This window comes from Montipora foliosa, chromosome 3 (assembly GCF_036669935.1).
Source record: "Montipora foliosa isolate CH-2021 chromosome 3, ASM3666993v2, whole genome shotgun sequence".
NCBI lineage: Eukaryota > Metazoa > Cnidaria > Anthozoa > Scleractinia > Acroporidae > Montipora > Montipora foliosa.
The window spans coordinates 59,181,301-59,203,800 of record NC_090871.1 but is presented as its reverse complement, the minus strand read 5'-3'; the positions used below and the strand labels follow the sequence as shown (position 1 = coordinate 59,203,800).

The 22,500-nt window shown below is 41.5% G+C and overlaps 2 protein-coding genes across 4 annotated transcripts in view; both read right to left on the bottom strand.

Moving 5' to 3' along the window:
• LOC137997809 (NLR family CARD domain-containing protein 3-like) overlaps positions 1-22,500 on the bottom strand; it is a 203,030-nt gene that overhangs the window by 70,994 nt on the left and 109,536 nt on the right. The gene's annotated exons all lie outside the window — the stretch shown is intronic.
• LOC137997807 (protein NLRC3-like) overlaps positions 1-22,500 on the bottom strand; it is a 251,804-nt gene that overhangs the window by 196,948 nt on the left and 32,356 nt on the right. For 2 of the 3 annotated variants that reach the window (XM_068844065.1, XM_068844066.1), the window contains 2 exons: positions 20,664-20,726; positions 15,827-19,483 (listed from right to left, as the gene is read on the bottom strand). The exons of the other annotated variant lie outside the window; for it this stretch is intronic. In XM_068844065.1, the coding sequence (XP_068700166.1) occupies positions 17,259-19,483; positions 20,664-20,726 (2,288 nt within the window). In that variant the 3' untranslated portion in view covers positions 15,827-17,258. Of the gene's footprint in view, positions 1-15,826; positions 19,484-20,663; positions 20,727-22,500 lie in introns of those variants that run through there. 3 annotated transcript variants of the gene reach the window in all.

The window sequence follows — 22,500 nt, the reverse complement described above, 5'->3', positions numbered from 1 at the left end:
CCCCGGGTCAGTACTCGTTCTGGCTTGGGGACTGCCCGTCGTCCATCCTCTCGTTCCCGGTCCCGTTCCGGTGACGAGAGGCCTCCCTCAAGCCCGAACTCCTCTAGGTCTTCCCGTCGTCGTGCTTCTTCGCCTAGCCCTGCTAGGCGTGTTTAGTTTACCGTTGTCCTGCCACCCTGTTTTTGTTCTCTGTTCTCTTTTTCGTCATGGGTTTGTCACACCTTTTTTACTTTATTATGACTCTTACTGTCATTTCTATTAACGTTAATGGGTTGAGAGATGGTGACAAGCGTCTTGGTTTTCTCCAGTGGTTGTCCCATCTCTCTCCTTCGGTAGTTTTTTCTACAGGAGACCCACGCCGTCTCTAGTGATGATCTTCTTTCTTGGTTTTCTCGGTTTGGTTATTTGTGTGCTGGTTCTTTTGGTACGAATCATTCTCGTTGTATGGTTGTTTTGTATCGTTCGGTTTTGGAGTGTAGGTCTGTTGTTTGCGAGTTTGATGGTCGTTTCGTTTTGGTTGAGTTTTGTCTTCGTGGTTCTGTTATCCGTGTTGCTTCTATTTATGCTCCTAACCGTAATCCAGATCGTGACGCTTTTTTGGTTCGTTGTGTTGACTCTATAGATCCTGCTGTTCCTACTCTTTTGTGCGGCGATTTCAACACGGTCCTGGACCGTGTTCGGGATCGCCGTGGGTCTTGTCCTTTTGATGTCTCTCGGGAAAGGTCTGCGTTGTTGACGGCTGTGTTTTCGGATTGTTGTGTGGTGGATATTTGGCGTGAAAGGCACCCAAATGAATCTGCTTTCACCTGGTTCCGGCCCGATGGGGTCCTTGCATCGCGCATTGACCTCATCGGTTGTCCGTATGCTTGGGTGTCTTATGTGTCTTCTGTAGACATTCTACCGTGTCCTTTTTCCGATCATTGTGCTATTTCTTTTTCATGGGCTCTCCCCAACTCCGTTTCTCCGGGTCCGGGGTTGTGGAAGCTCAATCGATCTGTTTTGGATGAGGCCGAGTATATCGACCTCGTCTCAACTTTCTGGTCTTATTGGCAGTCTCGTCAGTCTTCTTTTTCGTCCCTCACTAGGTGGTGGGAAAGCAACAAATCCCATATTAAACGTATAAGTATTAATTATTGTAAAGATCGAGGTAAATGTAAAGTAGTTGAACGCAATATTTTGTCTAGTCTTGCTGCTCATCTAAAAAGTCATATCGATTCTGGTCGTCTTCCTTTTCTTCCGGTTTATCTTTCTACTCTGTCTCGTCTTCGTGCTCTTGATTTGGAGGTTGCTCGTGGTGCTCAAGTTCGTGCCCGGTCGAGCTGGGTGGAGGAGGGTGAGTCCTCCTCTGCTTACTTCTTCCGGCTAGAAAAGAAAAACGGCACTGACCGTAATATCTCGGCGCTGAGAGCTAGTGATGGTACTTTGGTTGCGGATAAGGATGGGTTGTGTGATGTTTTTCGTTCTTTCTATTCGGATCTTTTCTCTGCTGCTCCTTGTGACTCTAATGCTCGTGCTGAGCTTCTTTCCAACATTTGTTCGGTTCTTCCCTTTGATGATAGGGAGGTGTGCGAAGGTCTTCTCAGCCAGGAGGAGTGTTTTACGGCTCTTCAGGGCATGGCCCGTGGTAAAGCTCCTGGTTGTGATGGCCTTCCCATGGAATTCTATTTAAAATTTTGGCATGTTCTGGGTTTTGATTTAGTTTGTGTTTTGAATTCTACTTTTGGTTTGGGCTCTTTGTCTCGCTCTTAGCGCCGAGGTATCATTACTTTATCTTTTAAGAAAGGGGATCGTCTTGATCCCAAAAACTGGCGTCCAATCTCCCTGATAAATGTCGATTACAAGATCGCTTCTCGTTCTATTGCTGCTCGTCTTCTTAAGGTTATTCATTTGGTTTTCGATAAAGATCAGTCTTGTGGTGTTCCTGGCCGTTTTCTTGGTGAAAATGTTGTTTTTCTTCGTGATGTTGTTGATTTTTGCTCTTCTGCTGGTGCTCCTGCTGCTCTTCTTTCGCTTGATCAAGAAAAGGCATTCGACAGGGTTGATTGGACGTTCCTACGTTCTACTTTATATGCGATGGGTTTTGGGCAGTCTTTTGTTGGGTGGGTTGATTTATTTTACAATAATGTTAGTAGTTGTGTAAATGTTAATGGTTATATTTCAAATTCTTTTAAGTTATATCGTGGGGTGAGGCAGGGATGTCCCCTGTCCCCCCTCCTTTATGTTTTAGTGGCTGAAGTTCTTGCTTGTAACATACGTTCTAAGGGTGTTATTTCTGGTCTGTCTCTTCCTGGTTCTTCGTCTTCTTTGCCTGTTGTTTCTGCATACGCTGATGATACCAGGCTGGTTGTTTCTTCCGTTCCTGCTACTTTGGCTGTTTTTGATGTTTATTCTTTGTACGAGAGGGGGTCTGGGGCTAAATTAAATTATGGAAAATGTGAGGGCTTCTGGTTGGGTTGTTGGAATGGGCGCACTGACTCACCGGTGAACATTACTTGGTCGTCGGTAAAGGTGAAGGTGTTGGGGGTTTTTCTGAGTCCAGGCAGTCTGGAGGAGGACAATTGGAGGCCGCGTATCACGGCGGTGGAGAACGCTTTGAACTCCTGGCGGCAACGCTCTTTGTCGTATAAGGGCAAGGCTCTTGTCATCAATGCCTTGGCCCTTTCCCGTGTGTGGTACGTGGCCTCTCTCATCCATGTTTCCCGGTGGGTCAGTGTTGAATTAAATACGTTAATTTTTAAATTTGTCTGGAGCGGTAAGCGGGATTTGGTCGCTCGTCGTGTTGTGGTTCAGCCATCTTGTTTGGGTGGGTTTTCTGTCGTGGATTTTCAGTGTAAGGTTATGACTCTTCATGTTCAGTGGTTTCGTCGTTTTGTTTCTTCTCCGTCTTCTTCGGTCTCTTTCATGGGTTTTCTCGGCTTGCCACTCCTCTGCATCTCGTTTTTTCTGCTCCGCTTTGTTTTTCGCCGGATTCTCTGCCTCCGTTCTTTCGTTCTCTGTTGACTGCTTGGCGGGCGTGTAAAGGATCCCTTACTGCGTCCTCTTTGGGTATTGGTTCGGGTATTGATTTTTGTCCTGTTTCTGCTATGTCTACGAAGTCTGCTTATTTGTTTCTTTTATCTGAGAATGCTGTCTCTCCTCATTGTGAGGAGAAGTTTTTTCCTTTGTTTGGTTCTCTTTATTGGTCTTGCACTTGGCGTCAGCTTTTCGTTTTTGAATTGGATCGTCTTGTTATTGATTTATGTTGGAAAATTTCTCACGGGGTCCTTTACATGGCCGAGAGGCTTGCTGGATTTGGGTATGCTCTTTCTACGGCTTGTTTTTGTTCTGCTCCTGTCGAGTCTCTTCGACATTTGTTTTTTCACTGTCCTCTTGAGGGCAGTGTCTTGTCGTGGCTTCAGTCTCTTATGTTCTTGGCTTCTCCTCTTTGTCCTTCTATCTTGGTTCGTCATACGCTTTTTGGTTTCTCGGCTGATGAGTTGTCTGTGGTTCCTCGGGTTTTTCTTTATATGCTAAAAGCGTGCAGGTTTTGTATTTGGGGGGCTCGGAACGATTTTCGTTTTAGGGGTGTTCGTCCCTCGGCTGTTGATGTGATGGAGCGTGTGAAGTCTCGGGTTCGTTTTAATCTCTCTTTGTTTTTCCGTCGTTTCTGGTCTGACCGTCGTCGTCGTTATTTTGTTCGTCAGTGGGGTGCTCGTGTTGTGGTGGCTTCGCTACACAACCGGCGATGCATTGGTTGTTCATATTTAGATTCTCGCTTTGTGTTTCGTTTGCGTGCCCTGGCCGTTTTTCTGGGGTGAACCAACGTCTTGGCGTTGGATGAGTTTGTTGATGGGCGGCCTTTTATTGGTCGCTTTTCGCCCTTGTGCTGGGTTGCGCTTGTTTTGGTTTGTCCAGTTGTTTTTGTGTCTTTATTGTTGTTTTGTCGAATTGTCATTTAGGAGTGTAAGTCAGACGAGGCATCTCCTAGATGCAATTCTTCGTTTGTCTGTTTGTCTTATGTTCATTGTTGGTAGGGGCGGGGTTCGATTCCCCGGCGAAGTTGGTGTGTTGGTGCACCCCCGTTTGAGGTGATCCGTTGTGTTTGACGGATTAGTCGTTATGTCTGGCGGCCATTGCACTCACCCTACCGGGGGGCCAGGCATTCGCCTTAAACATAAAAAACTAAACAAGATATTAAGGCGAAAATAGCGGGCCTGAGGACGCAACTTGGTCGCGAAATTGCCAAAAAAAAAACTCCTGGAGCTAAGTTTTATTGAATGAAATGTTGAAACCGTTTGCACATCCCACCGTTCAACATCATTCAACAGCCTTTCAACAGCGTTCAACAAAATCGTATGGATGTTGAAGCAGAAGCCGTTGACTAGGGCCTTTAAGAAGTGTACCAAAATGTAAAACGCACGTGCTTGGCGTGCAAAGCCTCTGTTTTTCGCTCAGTTTTTAAAACGAACATAAATTTCCTTAAAACGTCCAAATTGTAAGATATTTCAGTGTGTTGTGCCAAGTGGGCATTGTATTTACAAGATACGAATGGTGTTTGCCTAGTTGTAATAATTACAATGACAGCATTTAAAAAAGATCTACGATTTGAGAGGAAAAATATTTTTGATTGAATTAAACGTAGCATAGTCGCCAAATTTTAAACAAAATACACATTTTTGTACTGAAAATTGCATTATTTTGTCTCTACGTAACGTTTTGATTTGATTAAAGACTATGACACGCATGACTTTCAATAATCATCTTTTTGTAACAGGAAAGTAAATTATATCAAATAGTAAGTCCATCATTACTTTTGTCAAAAAATGAAGTATTAGTTTGAAGTAAAGTTAAGTACGTGTTTATCCTGATATCTGGTCACTACATAGTCCTATACTGTGTTCACACCAGCTAAGTTGGTTTACTGAACCTCGTTACCCAAACCACGAGTTTTTTAAACCTTGACCACTTGACAATTGACTTGAATGGTTTGCCTTCGGTTTTATTCAGACCGTCGAACACAAATCTAGAGCACTATGTTTATGCAGGGTTGCACGTGCCAATTAACGCTAAAGATACCATCTTGCCACCAACAAAAGAAGTGCTTATACCGTATTCACACCAACTAAAAGACGTTTGAACGTGATTTAAGTAATCGCAAATTAGCCTTCTGGGGCCGGGTTCCTTAAAGGTGTAATAACGCTATTCCACGGATAAATGAGCCTTATTCCAGGCACACTTGGAATGGAGTTATTACACCTTGCAGGAACCGGCCCCTGGTTTCTATATGAGCTTGCTCGCCACTGACTAAATTTCCTTTAAGAAGTATCGTAATGTTGTTATTGATAAATATTCAGAATTGTGGCAAAAATACGGCTGAACTGAACTGAAATGCTGGCGACGTTGTTACCAAACAAAATTAAAATCTCAGTTGACCAACCTTTTTCAAAGTCGTAACAGTATATGCTGAATCCCGGGAGATTCTCTTACGAGCTCTTTCTTCTTCTATGTTGAAACACGAACTTTCAACTATCTCGCGAGGTACTTGCAGTCAAACTGTGGTTCAATTATATTTAGAATCGCGCTCAATTCAAAAGATCTAAACTCTCTTTGAGTAAGCCTCCGCTTTACAACAAGTTAACGTAGTTTTTTGGAACTCGAAGAGGGTATTACTAAACAAGAACGTTGTAATGTTACATAATTTATCTTCAGTTTCTATGAAGAAATTAGACCTGTACAGTGGAAAGAACTTGATCAAGAAGCCTGCAAGATTAGAGGTAACTTATAAAGACCACAAGCTATAAGTGCAATAAACGGAGACAAGACATTCTTGTGATTGGTACTTATAGTGCTTCGTCTTGTCAACACTCTGACCTCAAAGTTGTAGTCGGGTTCAACAACAGAACCGTGAAATATGTTTAGAGCCGCTGTTCCACTGGCCAAGAGAACCGGTGAGGGTAGAGCCGCACCTAATTAATATGACAATGGTATTTATACACGTATCATCTATCGTTTATCTTTGCCATCCTTTTAGAACAAATTATATGCTTCTAACCTATACTAGTATTTCAGACTCCGAGCTGCAAGAAGGAATGCAAGAAACTATTACACCACAATGTTCTCTTGAGTACGCGAGAGAAAAAAGATGTTTAAAGCAAATTTCGTAAAAATACTCCACGATACTCTCGCCAAAAGATTTAAGGTAATTCCCTTGAAAATGACCGACAATCCAGATTTTTGGCAAACTTGGCGCAATTGATATTCATACACAGGACATTGAAAAATGCAATAAAAAGATGGGGTCACCGCGCTTGTTTTCGCGCTGTATGACCTTTATTCTAAGTGCTTTTTACCGTATTACGCGAGAAGCGTTCGAAACTTGATCAACCGGAAAAATTGTTGTTATATAGTAAAAGCTACTGAATATTACTGAAAACTTGAGCCTACCTGTTTTTCTGGGCTGTAATCTTTTAGTAAAGGGATTTCAAATTGATCAATCTTGCAAATAAATGCAAGCAAATCGGACCACTACAGTCGTCACCTTGCACTCAGTGTCTGGCTCCAAATGCAGTTTCACGTCATTTGTACGTAAATTCTACAACTTTTACTTTCCAACTATTTTTCTCCTTAAAGGATGTTTTCCGCATACCTATTACGTGTAAATAAAACCATTAAAATGGGGGGGGGGGGGTAGGGGTCACCGTGCTCGTTTCCTCACAACACGACGACAAATGGACGGCAAATGGGAGATTTCGGCTTCAAAATGATCACTTTCCGCAAAAGGACTGGGGCGAGTTTCAAAACAACAACTTCTTAACCGAGAAGAATTATCATGATTGCGCCTAAAGGCTTTTGAACAGCAAAAGGGGCCTTTGTTGTCTCTCTTCAGATGCATGGCGGGCGAGAAAAGCGGCCATCTTCGAAGAGGCAAGGTTATGCACAGTATGAGATGCGCGGTTCAAAACATGGGAATCACCTTAATCAGAAATTAAAGTACATTGCACCGTTCAAAGCAATACTTTGATCACAAAGAACTAAAGACTGACAATTGTACTCGTCTCGCGTGTTTTGTATCGAATAACTTACTGAGCTGGGTAACTGTATTTTATTTTACGTTGTAGGAAAAGCATCAGCTAACATTGCTTTGACGACGACAAATATCGTGTCGCCACCCTTACAATGCCACGCGGCAACAAAGAAACCAGAAAATACTGAAAGATGCTTCTCATTGGCAGATTATTCAGCGAGTGATTTCATCAAGATCGATGAAGATTCTCGTGAATCGAAGTCCACAAAGACGCGATTGAGAAGCGAAAAGTTTCGCTCATATACAGAGCCGGATTTTATTTCTGAAATGTGGCAAACACGAAGAGGAGCGACGGCCAGACTCAAGACTCTTGGAGACATTTTTCACAGGAAGAGGTATGCACGTTTTAAAAATAAAGAAGCCGGATATCAGAGGACTGTACCAAAACATGACCCCCTCACTAAGACAAATGAACCCGCAAATTTGTCGAAAGTGCATTCTTTTCATGGAGGAAGGGAGTTTGGGTATGAGAGCACAGCGAAAACAGAATCCAACCCCAGAGTGAAGCTGCGAACAAAAATTCTTACGCGACGAAGTCAAAGACCGAGGCGAGGAATGAATGAGGAAAACATTTCTGAGAGCCAAGAAACTTCTTCGATGTTCAATGATCTTAGTGAAATCGAGGCTTGGATCTCTTTCGCTGCGCACGTAAAAAGGCAAGGTCCCGGATTCCCTGCCAGCTGTACCCAGACCCTCCGGACGTGCGATTTTACTTTGGTTAAGGAATTTTATGAAAGCGAGGTTCAAAGTAATGTGACGTTTAATCCACTTTTCGAGGACAATGACAGCGATGACGACAAACGACGGCGGCACACGAGACATCGATTGCATACGATCGATGAAGAGTCGGAGGCGTACGATTCCGGATCGTGATTACATCAGGGACGGCTTAAGTAAAAGCAAGAGAAAATGAGGGGACAGAGAGGGAGGCTCCCCGTCCAGCCCTTGGGATATGTCATGTCCACGAAAGTTATTTTTAGACGAGCGGAAGTCTGTCTTCCGAGACATCCGCATGCAGGCCAACTTCGGTCTGATGTTTGAAAGAAAATAAATATTCATCAGCCTTCCACGTGCGCCGCTATTTTCTCTTTCACTGAGAACCTGAGAGCGAGGAAAGACTGCATGCGGACGTCTTGGAAGACAAACTTCCGCTAGAACAAAGACTTCCGCTCGTCTAAAAATAACTTTCGTGGATATGACATATCCTGGCCAATGCCCTGAGCTTCCCTCTCTGTCCCCTCATTTTCTCTTGGTAAAAGTTGATTTTACACGAAGGCGGGAGGACCAAGTATTCCGGCTGTTTTTGGCGCCACGCACGCCTTGTCTCCACAAACGTGTAAACGAGGAGAACACAATTTTGTTCCCTGCGTAAAATTCAACCTGATATTTAAGTCATGATTCTTTCTAAAGAAGCTTCTTTAAGAAAAATTGGGGATTTTTTTTATATACAGCGTGGCGTAAATAAAGCATCATAGGAAGAGATACATATTTCTTAGAAGGACTCGGAAATACCTTAAGAAATCCCGGCGGAATTTTGGAGTCCATGGCTGACCTAAGTTAGGGATCTTTGGTAGTTGAAAGTCCGCCGCACTCGGTGAGGAAAGACTGAGCTCAGCAAACCGCCTCGTGAAGCAGTTCGCTTAGCTTTTTCCTCACATTGTGCGGCGCGCTTAAGCAACGACGACGGCTACGGCAACAACAACAGCTGCACGTGCGGCACGCATTTCAGGGAACGTCTTTGTCATACTCCACAAAACAACAACGTGAAATAAGCACGAGCGTTTTTAAGACGCGGACGGCAACCGGAAGAGAACATTTTGCGTGCCAGGACAGTGGTGTCTACCACATTTTTATACCAATCATCTCTAATAGAGAAAAAAAAACTTAGCAATGTAAGTGTGGTTGTATGAAGACAGGTTAAAAGGGAAAACATCTCTTTTCTGCTTTAATCTTTATCCATGATGAAATGGTATGTGAAATGAATCATACATCTTCGCAGTTATGAACGCAATTTTTGGCTTATCTTTCATATACCGTACCCTGAATAATTAACGTCCATAAGACAAAAGAACAAAGCTAACATAACAATACCTAATCAACAAGGCCTAATCAGAATAACAATGGTTCTTTTGTCTTCCGCCATTTTGGTCCCATATATGAAAGTGTACCCCAATTTTTACAATTGCGCAGAGAAGCCTGAAAAATTCAGGACTTCAACGGGGTTTGAACCCATGGCCTCGCGATTCTGGTGCGACGTTCTAACCAACTGAGCTATGAAGCAACTGACGTTGGGAGCTGGTCATTTGTGGGTTCCAATGGTTCCGTGAGGAATGAATCAATGATGAAATGGTATATGAAACAAATCATACATGAACTGCATATGAATTTCATATACCCTTTCATCATTGATTCATTCCTCACGGGACCATTGGAACCCACAAATGACCAGCTCCGAACGTCAGTTGCTTCATAGCTCAGTTGGTTAGAGCGTCGCACCAGAATCGCGAGGTCACGGGTTCAAACCCCGTTGAAATCCTGAATTTTTCAGGCTTCTCTACGCAATTGTAAAAATTGCGTTCATTACTGCGAAGATCATAGCTTCAGTTGAAATCTTTATCCAGTTGCTCTTCAATAATATGATTTCCCGTCAGAAAAACGCGGCTTGCCAAATGCAACGCTGCCAAAAGAGTTCCCGCCAAGAAAAATTGCCCGAACACTCCCGTCCCCAGAGGCTGTCCTACCTCCCCATCTCCACCTCGACGGGTGTACGTGACGTCATAACCAAAATTCCTCAGATGGATAGATTTCCCAAAAAATGTTGCCCATGGTGCTCTACTAGCGCGCCTCGTGCGCCTGACCTCTGCTATTAGGGAGCTTAAGGTGTGGTACTCGTGAATTTGAATGTCATTTTAAGAGGTTTAAAGAAGGGATAAAAGAAAGAAAATTAGTTTTGGAACACCAACAGACAGTTACTCCACCCCCACCCCCCCCAACCTAAGAGCACACCAGGTTGGTAGGGGACTGTTTGGGTTTCCACATATCAATGTTTAACTTCAAATTCTAATTTTTAAACTCCATCAAATCTGAACTATTCCTTATTTCTCCAAATTTTACTACTCTTTTGAGAAAAACTATCTCCTCTCAAATATACCTAAAAATCACCAAAACAATTTACAAAACAACCCAAACCATTGATTTGTGTTGATTTTTGTATTGCTTGAGAACGAGATATTTACGGCTTTCAGCTGTACCCCCGCCTTAAGGTGGCTTCATGGAGTTTCCTGACCGCGCGCAACCTGGTTACTAGAAAGTGGGTTTTAATTCCGTGTCCAAGTACACTAAAGAAAAAATCCCACTAAAATTCCTTATGCAATACAATACTAAACGTAACCTGCCAACACTACCCATTACTACCAGCTACTTTATATAATCTCACATGATTAATCGTCACTAGCTGTCATCCAATGTTGTTAGGCATTACTGTACGTCGATCTACGTTACTACACATAACTACCCGTCATTACACGTTACTAGCAGTCACTACTCGTCACTAGACGTTACTACACATCACCAGCCGTCACTACACGTTACTAGCAGTCACTACTCGTCACTAGACGTTACTACACATCACCAGCCGTCACTACACGTTACTAGCAGTCACTACTCGTCACTAGCGGTCATTAGACGTTACTACACATAACTAACCGTCATTACACGTTACTAGCAGTCACTACTCGTCACTAGACGTTACTGCACATGACAAGCCATTAGTACATGTTACGGTTTTTGACCGCCATCTTGGCTGGGGGGCAAACACGGCTAAGTTTACAGTAAATGTATGCGATTTTGGCCGACTTTGAACCCCTGAACCACAGCCAAAAAGAGATATATTTCCATATTTTGTTACTGCTTTAAATAGTTTTATTGATATCAATTACTCAACAAAAAATAAGGCTATTAAGGGAGGTATGACGTCCGTAAATTCAAATAGTAAATCTACTCATGTTGCTTCTAATTTCGCGGCAATTTGTCGTGATAATTTTAGAAGGGTTTATATATTTTCTTTTTTTTCTTTTTCTTATCTTGAAAACATGCTAAAAATCAGCTTTTCAAAACAAGTGGATCGCACTTACACAAATGGCTTTTCGAGACCGAAAAAGTTTCGGGATTCTTTAATCTCCCAACTTTCCAAAGACCTGTTCTTTGAAAGTCCCAACTGTATTTTAAAAACGGAGAGTTTTAACTCCCCAAAGTCTGTCACTTCATTTGCTTTTTAAAATCTTAAAGCTACATATATGTATAATTAGGCCACATTCAAGGCAAACGGATCGCATATTCACAAATAGTTTTTCGGGCGTACAATTCGAGACTTTCGAGAAACAGGCCAAAAACCAGTTCAAAAGATTTACGGGCCTTTTTCGGGTGCCTCGTTGATTTTATCTTATTTCCCAACGGTAAGTTCAGTTAAGTAGTCAAACTTAGCAATCATCTTATTTTTATTTTAAAACCATGTCAAAAGATCCAAATTTTCTTTTCAAAACAAGCAGATCACAAGGTTGCAGGACTTTCATGAAATGGATCCCAGACCAGAAAAGCCGGTTGTGAAAAAGCGGTAAGTGTTCAAGATCAAGTAAGAGTGAAATGATTGCGAAGTTTGGTTGCTCAAAACCTCTCAGTGATACACAGGGATTATGGGCGCTCGAAAAGAATTGTTTTCCGGACTCTCGAGAGAAATAGGGCGATTTCGGATTCATGAGGAAGTTTGAAAATTCACACAAAAAATAATGGCGTGGAAAGGGCTTACCACTAACACGTGTTGATGACACTTTATGTCAATAGGGTGTGGCTCTATCAAACTAATTTACAAAATGACTAACTGTCCAAACGTTTGAATGTAGCACAATAAGGTACTAGAATGAAACAATGATAAAAGTTAAATTACTGAAAATGCCAAGTTATAAAAAAAATACACTTGAGTTAATTAAGAAATGAAAAAAGAAAACAGTATGTCTACTTTAAAAGTGTCAGGCGTGCATGATGTAGTCAAATTAGCTTCTTTCGAACTTCTTTAGGTATCACTTATGCTATTCCACATTTGAGGAGCATTAAAGAAGGACATCCGTTTTCTGTTATTGGGTTGCGGGATCGGGAGGCGATAAGGCATCCAAGATCTAGTATCATGTGACTCACAATATTTCAAGGATTACAGGTTATCTAAAAGGCAGTCCGGGGCACGTCCATCCAGGATTTCTTTTAAAAAGATTCAGTCCTCTTTCACTGGCGATGTAAAATTAGTAGCCATCCAAGTTTATGAAATAAGGCTGGAGTTCTCTCGTGAGAAAACACATTATTTCTCACGCCTTGCACTAATATTTCACAGCTAATAATAATAATAATATATATATATTTAGCTTTACAAAATTCTCAAAGCTTTACAATCTTACAATCTTACATTCAAATCTTACATTCAAATTACATGCAGTATGAGAAACTCTAAAATTACAATAGATTTCTAACGAAAAACAAGAAAATCTATATCCTGTATAATAATGCAAATAAGGTTTATACACTATACATAATAATAATAGTAATCTCTATAAACTATATATAATATGATCTCTATACTCTATAGCACTGGCGGAACAGGTGTGTTTTAACTTTACTCTTAAAAATATCGAGTGATTCAGAATTCTTAATTTCTACTGGTAGTGCATTCCAAAGTTTAGGGGCACTGGCAGCAAACGATCTGTCCCCATAAAGCTTAGTTTTAGTTTTAGGTATAACAAGAAGCATTTGACTGGAAGATCTAAGTGCACGAGAAGGCTTATACAAAGTCAATAGTTCAGAAATGTAATCGGGAGCTTGATTGTTAAGAGCTTTATAAGTTAGCATCAAAATCTTAAAGTCAATTCTGAACTTTACAGGCAACCAGTGTAGTTGCTGTAATATGGGTGACATATGTTCATTCTTTGCAGCACCAACAATAAGCCTCGCTGCAGCATTCTGCACGCGCTGGAGCTTTGAGATTTCCTTATCTGGAAGACCTGTTAGTAAACTATTACAGGAATCAAGAGTCGATGAAATGAACGCGTGCACAAGTCTTTCACAATTATCACGGTCTAAATAAGATACATTGGCTACAGCTGCCTCCCTTTCGAAAATCAGGTCAAACCTTCATGTTTGTAGCCGTCATTTTTGCCATCAGATATGGCATAACTACACGTGTTTAATGCATTATTGTAAGACTCCCTGAAGAAGCCTATATTAGCTGGACGAAACGTTTCGGAGAATAAACAAGATTACAGATACAATTCGCAGAGTGCTGCTCACTAGTTAAGTTTTTTAAAATTGTGCGATATTTAATTGGCAGGGATTTTTTGACGCGGGCGAGAACACCAATGCGCTTAGAAAGCTTCTTCCTAACATTGGCTACATGGTTTGACCAAGACAGAGTGGGGTCTATATTTCCCGTCTAAGTTGCTGGTTGCATAATTAGCGTAAAGAAGGTAGCTTCTCCATTGTTTTCTCTGTTTTGCCTCTAGTTTTCTCAATGAACGCGGGGGGAAACTACTTTAAAAATGCTGGTGGTCTAATAGACCATTTTTATAAATGGAGACCAATAAATTATTCCTTCGTCTGTATCTTGTTCATGGAAAAATTCAAAAGTTAACATCTTAGGCCCAAGGTTATTACATGAAGCGAAATGAATAGTTTTAATTTCAGTTTCTATTTCAAAGTCACACGAAAATATCCATTACAAGAAGAGTGAAAAAAGAAACATACAATGAACATGAACAGTATTACAAAGAGACAAGAGACCATGTTCATATAGTCGAAAATACAACAAATGTCGTCTGTTTTGCCAACCAGACGTTACGTTTGGCCAAAAAATTGTCAGAAATACAAGTCGGCAGACTATAAACCCCTTATTACCTCTGTTTTTGGGGTCTTATGCATTGTATGCATACAGACCCCTAAGTTAGAGGCAGATCTTGTCAGTCAGTTTGTCACTTTGAGGACGAGAACACACGTGACAGTCTGGCTTGTAGACTGGGTACTAGTAATTGCGAGGTGATTGTTTTCAAGTGTCGGCCATTGCTTCTAGCGTTCGTCGTTCGTGTATAAATCTGCGGTCGTTTTCCCTGTTTTGGGAAAAATTTGAAGAGCTTTCCGTCGCAAATTAGTTGTAATTGTTCAAGGTAAGTTATTTGTGTTTCAAAATTGATCTGTCGTGCTGTTTCAGATTGGTTTTCTTTCTTTCATTTCGAAAATTAACTATCCTGCCTTGTTTGTTCTTTGTTATTTCATACAGGTGACGTCGCTGAATGGAATTTCCTCGGCGATATCGATACGGGAGTTGTATACTCACGCAAGCCAACATATCTAGACTCGGCTTGTGTTTAGTGCGGATTGCACTGAAGCTAAGACGCTTTCGCAAGCCCACATTCATTGGCTTGAAATCCGGTGCGCGTTGCACCACATACCTCACAAGTATCTCACAAGCTATCACAAACCAGTATTTATCGGCTTGAAATGTTGGTGTGGGTTACACCCCAAACTGAAAGAGTTATTGTACTCTAAAAAATAGTGGCATTGAATAAGAGTTTTGCACTCTCAAAGAATAGTATTTCGTACTCTTACTGTTGTCTGCTACTAGCCGCCAGCATGGTAACAACAATCGAACAATACCGGTCAAGGATCGGCTGTCACAACAATTTTGTGAAAGCCAACGATGCATTTTTTCACGTGTGCGAGGGCGATTTTGGAATACGATGCTTATGATGTTTTACTTAAATGTGTTTTACTTGCCAACATTAAAACAAGTTGTTGGACACTAAAAGTCGTGTATAAATGAGGTGATGTTTTGGTTTACACAAATGATGTGCTACAATGTTTACATCCCATTGCTTATAAGGCAAGCAAATGATGTGGAGGAAAATCCAGGTCCTACAATATTTGATATCATTGATTCAACAACCACTGTGTCCGCTGACTCTAGTCAAGGAAGTGAAACAATCTTTGGTGTGAATGCTGGTAAAGTAATGTGTAGCAATGTCACTTACTGCCATTATATACCATCAAATACAAGATATTAGTTTGTGGACTAGTTCTACTTTGAACAATATTTTGGTTATTGGAAATAATCTATACAGTTCTATAAGATGTTCTGTGCGAAGAAATGACTATTTGCTGTTAACTGATGTTCCAGACATGGTTTCAATATTTGATGTAGTGTATTCATTACAATATAGTGTATTAATGCCATTAGTTAACAAACAACAATTGTAATTCCGTTGAGAGTTTGAAAATACTTATAGAAGTGAATTTCTAAGAGACATATATGGACAAATGTTTGATGTCATGAACAAACGTCCAGTAAATGACTCACTATATTGTAATGCTTCATTTCCTTGACTAGAGTCAGCGGACACAGTGGTTGTTGGATCAATGATATCAAATAGTGTAGGACCTGGATTTTTCTCCATATCATCACCTGTATTTTTAGGTATTGCTAATACTGTGTGTACCATGAATGTTTATTACTGCTACTCCAGTAGATGCTGCTAATAACACTGTTGGAATCTCAGGATTCATTGGAGCATGTCTATAGGTTTATCCTTAAACAGTGTGGTAAATTGTTTTAATCAAATGGCTTTTCCAAGCACCACCACCTCCAGTTATAAACAAATAAACTGGTTCAACATTTTGTGACTTCAGGCTGTTGAGGTTTTCATTTTATTTCTAGTCCATGAAAGCACCCTGTTGTAAGCTTTGGGTTGCATTTTTTATTATGTAATGATCTACATGTAACTGATCAATGTAATTGGTCATCAGATATTTCTCTTGGTTGTTTATACATTGTTATTGCTGATGGACTGTGATTTCCAGTAGTTTGGGGACTTGCACCTAGCTCTGAGGATACTTGTTCATTGAACACCTCATCTAGTGATGATTCATCAAGAGTAGAATTCTAGTTGAATTTCGGCATTCTTTTGAATTTATAAGATCATATGAATGTATGACAGTGCCGTGCTTGTTTCTTAGCCAATCTAGTGCTTCTGTTACTGCTAAAAAGCTGATAGAGATGATGTAGCGTGGAGGAAGAGTTGTCTTAACTGTGCAAATGGCAATAAGAGAAAATTTAGCAGCAAGTCATCGATGTAAAATTCTGAACAGGTCCTGAAATTTGAAGCATACTTAGGGAACCCATTTCACTGCTGCATTGTTATGGCAAATTTCAACCAATCACGCATGGTAAAAGTGAGACCGCAGTACCAAATTCTATAAGGGCTGAATGAAGTTAAACTAAGCATAAGACCCCAAGTACGCATTGCGGACCTATTTTTTGAGTTGTCAAGGTGGGGGTGAGTTACGTCTTGCGGAGGTGAGTTAAGCCTTGTAAACCTTGTGACGGTAGGTTACGCCTTATGAAGGGGAGTTACGCCTTGTGACGGTGATTGACGGCTTGTGAAGGTGAGTGACGCCCTGTGACGGTGAGTGACGCCCTGTGACGGTGAGTGACGCCTCGTGACGGTAAGTTACGCCGTGTGACGGTGAGTTACGGCTTGTGAAGGTGATTTACGGTTTGTCACGGTGAGTTACGCCTTGTGACGGTGAGTTAAGTCTTGTGAAGGTGAGTTACGGCTTGTAAAGATGAGTGACGCCTTGTGAAGGTGAGTTACGGCTTGTGACAGTGAGTGACGCCTTGTGACGTTAAGTTACGCCGTGTGACGGTGAGTTACGCCTTGTGAAGGTGAGTTACGCCTTGTGACGGTGAGTTACACCTTGGGACGGTGCGTTACGCCTTGTGACGGTGAGTTACGTCTTGTGACGGTGAGTTACGCCTTGTGACGGTGAGTTACGTCTTGTGAAGGTGAGTAACGCCTTGTGACGGTGAGTTACGCCTTGTGACGGTGAGTTACGCCTTGTGACGGTGAGTTACGTCTTGTGAAGGTGAGTGACGTCTTGTGATGGTGAGTTACGCCTTGTGACAGTGAGTTACGCCTTGTGACGGTAAGTTACGTCTTGTGAAGGTGAGTGACGCCTTGTGACGGTGAGTGACGCCTTGTGACGGTGAGTGACGCCTTGTGACGGTGAGTTACGCCTTGCAATGACGAGTTACGCCTTGTAACTGTACGTTACGCCTTGTGACTGCAAGTTACGCCTTGTGGTGCTGAGTTACGCCTTGCGACGGCTAGTGACGCGTCGTTACGTTGAGTTGCACCTTGAGACGGCGAGTTACATCATGTGACGCTGAGGTAGGGGCGTTGTGATGACGTGTTACGCCTTGCCACGATGTGTTACTCCTGGGCAAATTCAAGTGTGTCAGCGTTGAATTGATTTCCACTGCTTTAGCCAGTGCAGCAGCACCTGAGTCACCGATTCCATTGAAAGACAAATTCAAGTGTGTCAGTGTTGAATTGATTTCCACTGCTTTAGCCAGTGCAGCAGCACCTGAGTCACCGATTCCATTCCCACGCAAATTCAAGCGTGTCAGTGTTGAATTGATTTCCACTGCTTTAGCCAGTGCAGCAGCACCTGAGTCACCGATTCCATTATGAGACAAATGCAACTCTGTCAGTGTTGAATTGATTTCCATTGCTTTAGCCAGTGCAGCAGCACCTAAGTCACCGATTCCATTGTAAGACAAATCCAAGTCTGTCAGTGTTGAATTGATTTCCACTGCTTTAGCCAGTGCAGCAGCACCTGAGTCACCGATTCTATTATCAAACAAATTCACGTGTGTCAGCGTTGAATTGATTTCCACCGCTTTAGCCAGTGCAGCAGCACCTGAGTCACCGATTCCATTGCCAGACAAATACAAGTGTGTCAGTGTTGAATTGATTTCCACCACTTCAGCCAGTGCAGCAGCACCTGAGTCACCGATTCCATTGCCAAGCAAATCCATCTCTGTCACCGTTGAGTTTGTCGCCATTGCGTGAGCCAGTATAGCAGCGCCACTGTCACCTATCTGCTGTCGACAGGAAATACGCTGAATTTCAAGAAGCGAACCAAGAGAACGCGCCAGTTCTTTTTCAAAGGTACCCTGTTCTTTTTCACATTCCTTAACACAATTCAATGCAGTCCATAGGTAGTCACGACTCACCTTCCCATTTGATTGGTTAATTTGACTTGCTATACTTGCCATAAGTGCCATGGCTTTTGCCTCACACTGCTGAGCCAAGATACCACAGGTAAACATAAGCACCTGTTGAAACTCCCTGAAATATCTTGTGTCAGCAACTAAGCCATCAGGATTCATTTCCTCATCGATAAGGTGGCAACTTAGATAAACTGCAGCGAAGAACTCCTGAAAGCTCTTATGTAGGAAGCCATAGCAGCGGCCCGGTCTTCGTTTGCTGCGTCCAGGCTGAGCCGACAGAAATCCCAATTCAGGTATTAAGCTGCTGGTACCATTTTGGCATGCACTGTCGTCGAAATACATCTCATCGTTGAGCAAGCCATTCAATGCTATACAACCAAGATGCTTCAATTCAGTGTGGTATAATTGTGTTAGGTCTTCGTCTGTTTCTGGTAATTCTTTCTTTCTCCTATACTTTCTCAGCACACACTGCACTATTTCGTGGTACAGCAGAGTTCTACCTTTCGGCAAATCTCCTTGGAAGTCATTGCAAAGGAGGCAAAGGAGGGCTGTATTTAATGGATTTGCAGTTATTTCGCTAAGGCTTTTGTCTGAGCGCAGCTTGTGCAAGAGCTTTTGCGCCAAATGCCTCTCGGTTTTGAAATATCTTCGGATAAAATCTTCAGCATCGTTTTTCGTAAATCCTTCGACCTCTAACAGGGTGTCACAGAATTCCCGTAATGATATCCCAGTTTCATGGCGAGCTGTAACCACTAAGTAACATTTTGAAAGCATTCTTCCTTGAATGATTTCTTTGTAGACGGGTAATTTATGGGTTGGCAACTCATCCAATCCGTCAAGTACAAGCAAAACTTTTGCCTGATGTTCCCAAACGAAGGTGAAGAATTTCTCTCTTTCTTCTTTCTTTATGTCTTTTGGTAAAAGCTGGTCATCAATAGCCTCCCGTAACTCAGAGTTAATGTCTTTACATTTCAATAACAGCAATACTTGGACATCAGGAAATGGATCATCAGTTTTACAGTTCTTGGCCCAGTCGTAAGCAATCTTGTTACAATAGGTTGTCTTTCCCACGCCTGGCTGTCCTTCAATCAAAACCTTTCTGGGTTGCGGACATTCCTCATGCGGTTTGAAGATTTCCAACATGTTGACAATGGAGTCAGTCTTCACCCCTCGTTCTTTTTTCCTGCTGACCATTTTAAGCCTGGTAAAAATGTTGTCAAGATGGAATCGAAACTCTTCGCACCACGGGAATGGCGCAAGCCATCCTTCACGCCTTTTGTACAGTTGTCGAATAACGTCGATAAAGTCAGCCGCATCTGAAAGAGGGAAAGTCATTACTTGAAAATAAAAAATGCATGCCGTTGTTCTCCCAGCGTTCAATACTCGAGAATGATACTTACACTTTAGTTGTGTTGAGGTCGACTGTACTTATAACTGATAGTGAAATATGTGTGAGAGAACTTCGAGTTGTGACGACTCTAAGTGCGAATGACCATCGCAATTCAAAGAGTAAGTTCGGCAGTTGCAAAGGAAGCCTAAAATTAAATTCCAGCCCTGAACTGGACTTGAACCCATAAGTATGTGATTGTCCTACGCTGCTCTATCATCTGATCTCTCAAGCCATCGGGAAGTGTGTCCGTTGTGCGCTCATGCTATAGACATGTATCTCCGATGGCTGAGATGGTAGAGCATTGCAGCACAATTGCACAGTTATAGGTCCGAGTGCCGTTGAGACCTGAAATTTTTTCAGGTCTTCTTTGCTTCTTTGCAAGTCCCCCTAATAACCCAGTGATCACTTTCGCTTCCAGTCAGTACAAATAATGATGCATTTCCCCCTACCACGAAATGCTTGGAAGTTAAAAAATTATGCCAATACTTATCTCATTATAATGCACTACTGTATTGATCACTTAAAAGATGGCAAGTTCCTTTGATTCAATTTTATCAAGAGCTAAATACCCTCTCCTTAAAGGCCCAGTAATACGGGCAACATTTATTCGCGCAACAATGTTGCGTTGCAAGTTGAGATGGTTTGTTGCGCGTATTACCACCTCCTTGCGCAACAAATTTTCATGTTATAAACAGTAAAGGCGACGTCTACTTTTTGCAACATAAAAATTTCGTGCGCAAGAAGGTGGTGATACGCGCAACAAACCATTTCAACTTGCAACGCTACATTGTTGCGTGACTAGCTGCACAAAAAACGTTGCCCTTAATACTGGGCCTTAAGTTGATCTGAGTAAATGCAAAACTTATGACTGTGTGCAGATTTTAGATACCCTTGCAGGATTTCTATCAGTTTCTGTCAATCCATCTCATGAATAGACCATTTTCGAATTCTCACGGCTTGACTGGATCTAGCATGAAATGGGAGGCTAATGCAGGCAAATCTTTACAAATGCAAATTAATTTGCCCGCATTAGTCTCCATTTCATGTTAGATCCAGTCCAACAGTTAGAATACGAAACTGGCCTATTATGCGATTCTTCACTGTACCTTCAGTCTCTCCATGCTTAGTATTCGAACTGTCTCCCTGCGACTTCAACTGCTTCAGCATTTCTTTAAACAGTAAAATAAAGGATGAACCAGTGAGCGTTACCTTTTGTGCATTTTGAAACCGTCAAACCTTTGTTAAGAATAAATGGCTTTCGGGTGCTTGGCGATTGGACATCAAACTACTGAATCTAATACTGCTTTTGGGTCATTTAGCCATGCTCGTATGCTGGAATTGTTACTCGAGAAGCAATAGTGAACAAAGTTTGTTCGTACAAATCGAATTTTGTTCCCCTCATATATTAAACTTCCTTTTTCAAAGAAAGTTAAAGGAAAAGTCGTAAGTCTATCTTGGTTAGTAGTTAGTAGGTTGACTGCTAATGACTGACGAGCTATTTCATTGTATGAAACGAAAAATGCACAAGCAGCCTTGCAAAAAAAGAGCAATAAGTGTCAGCTGATCCTTTGGAATTCAGGCGAATCTGATGATTTTTTGGTTCTTAAGTAGGTTTCAATTTTCAGTTAATTTGTCCAATAAAACAGCGTTAATATCTGCAAATGATTAAATTTTGTTCTGATCACGTATGTCATTCTCTAAAATCGTAAGTCCATCTTGATTAGTAGTTGGTAGGTTGCCTGCTAATGATTCTTACGAGCTATGTACATGTATTTCACTCCACGTAATAAAAAATGCAAAAGCAGTCTTGCAAAAAAGAGCAAAAAGTGTCAAAAACACCCAGTTGATCGTTTGCCTCAGTTAGTTGTGCATCAGACTTGCGCAAAGAAGGTTGTGTGGTTAACTCTGGCTGGACCAACACTCAGGGTGTTTAAACAACCGAGGAGGAATTTTTACCTTATCAATTGGATAGCAGTTATTGACACATTGTCACGTGTCACACAAAAATACTGTTGTCCTTTTGTTTCTATTAGGAAGCCAATTGGGTGGTATTGGCTTTTGATTGACCTTTGCACGTTTGGGTATGGAACACAAGGAAAAGATGTTTGTGTTGAATTTTTAGTTAGGTTTTCGTTTAGGGAATTCAGGAGAATCTGATGAGTTTGGTTCTTAAATTAGGTTCGATTTTTCAGTTAAGGTAATTCCATTGAAAATGACGTACTACCCAGATTTCTGTCAAATTTGGCACAATTGATTTTCATGCACTGGACATTAAAAAATGCAGTAAAAAGATGGGGACATGTGCTTGTTTTCGCGCTGCATGCCCTTTATTTTAAGTGTTTTTTAACCGAATTACGCACGGAACGTTCGAAACTTGATCACCCAGAAAACTTGTAGTTATATCGCAAAAGCTACTAAAAAATAACTGAAAACTTGAGCCTACTTATTTGTCCAGGCCAAAATCTTTCGGTAAAGTGATTTCAAATCGCTCAATCTTGCAAAAAGAAAGTAAGCAAATTGGACCGCTACATCGGCACCTCACACTCAGTGTGTCGCCCCAAATGCAGTTTATACGTCATTTATATATAAAACACAACAACTTTCAAAATTCTACCATCCAAAATTTTTTCTCTTTAAAATATTTTCCATGTACCCATTACGAGTACATAACACCATTAAAAAGAGGGAGTCACCGTGCTCCTTCAGGAGAAAATAGCCATTCCTTGACAGGTTTAGCTTGGCGTAAGTGAAAATCCGCCATTTTATCAACGTGCGCGAGCTTATGCGCGCACCAATGACGCAAGAAATTATGCGCAATAGGGTTGCACAATGCAAAAACAGGGAATCGCCTTAATTTGTGTTAAAAATTGTAGCTACGATTATTTCATTAAATTGCTTGGCCTCGGTGGATAACTTTACGATGATAGATACAAATCATTTTAG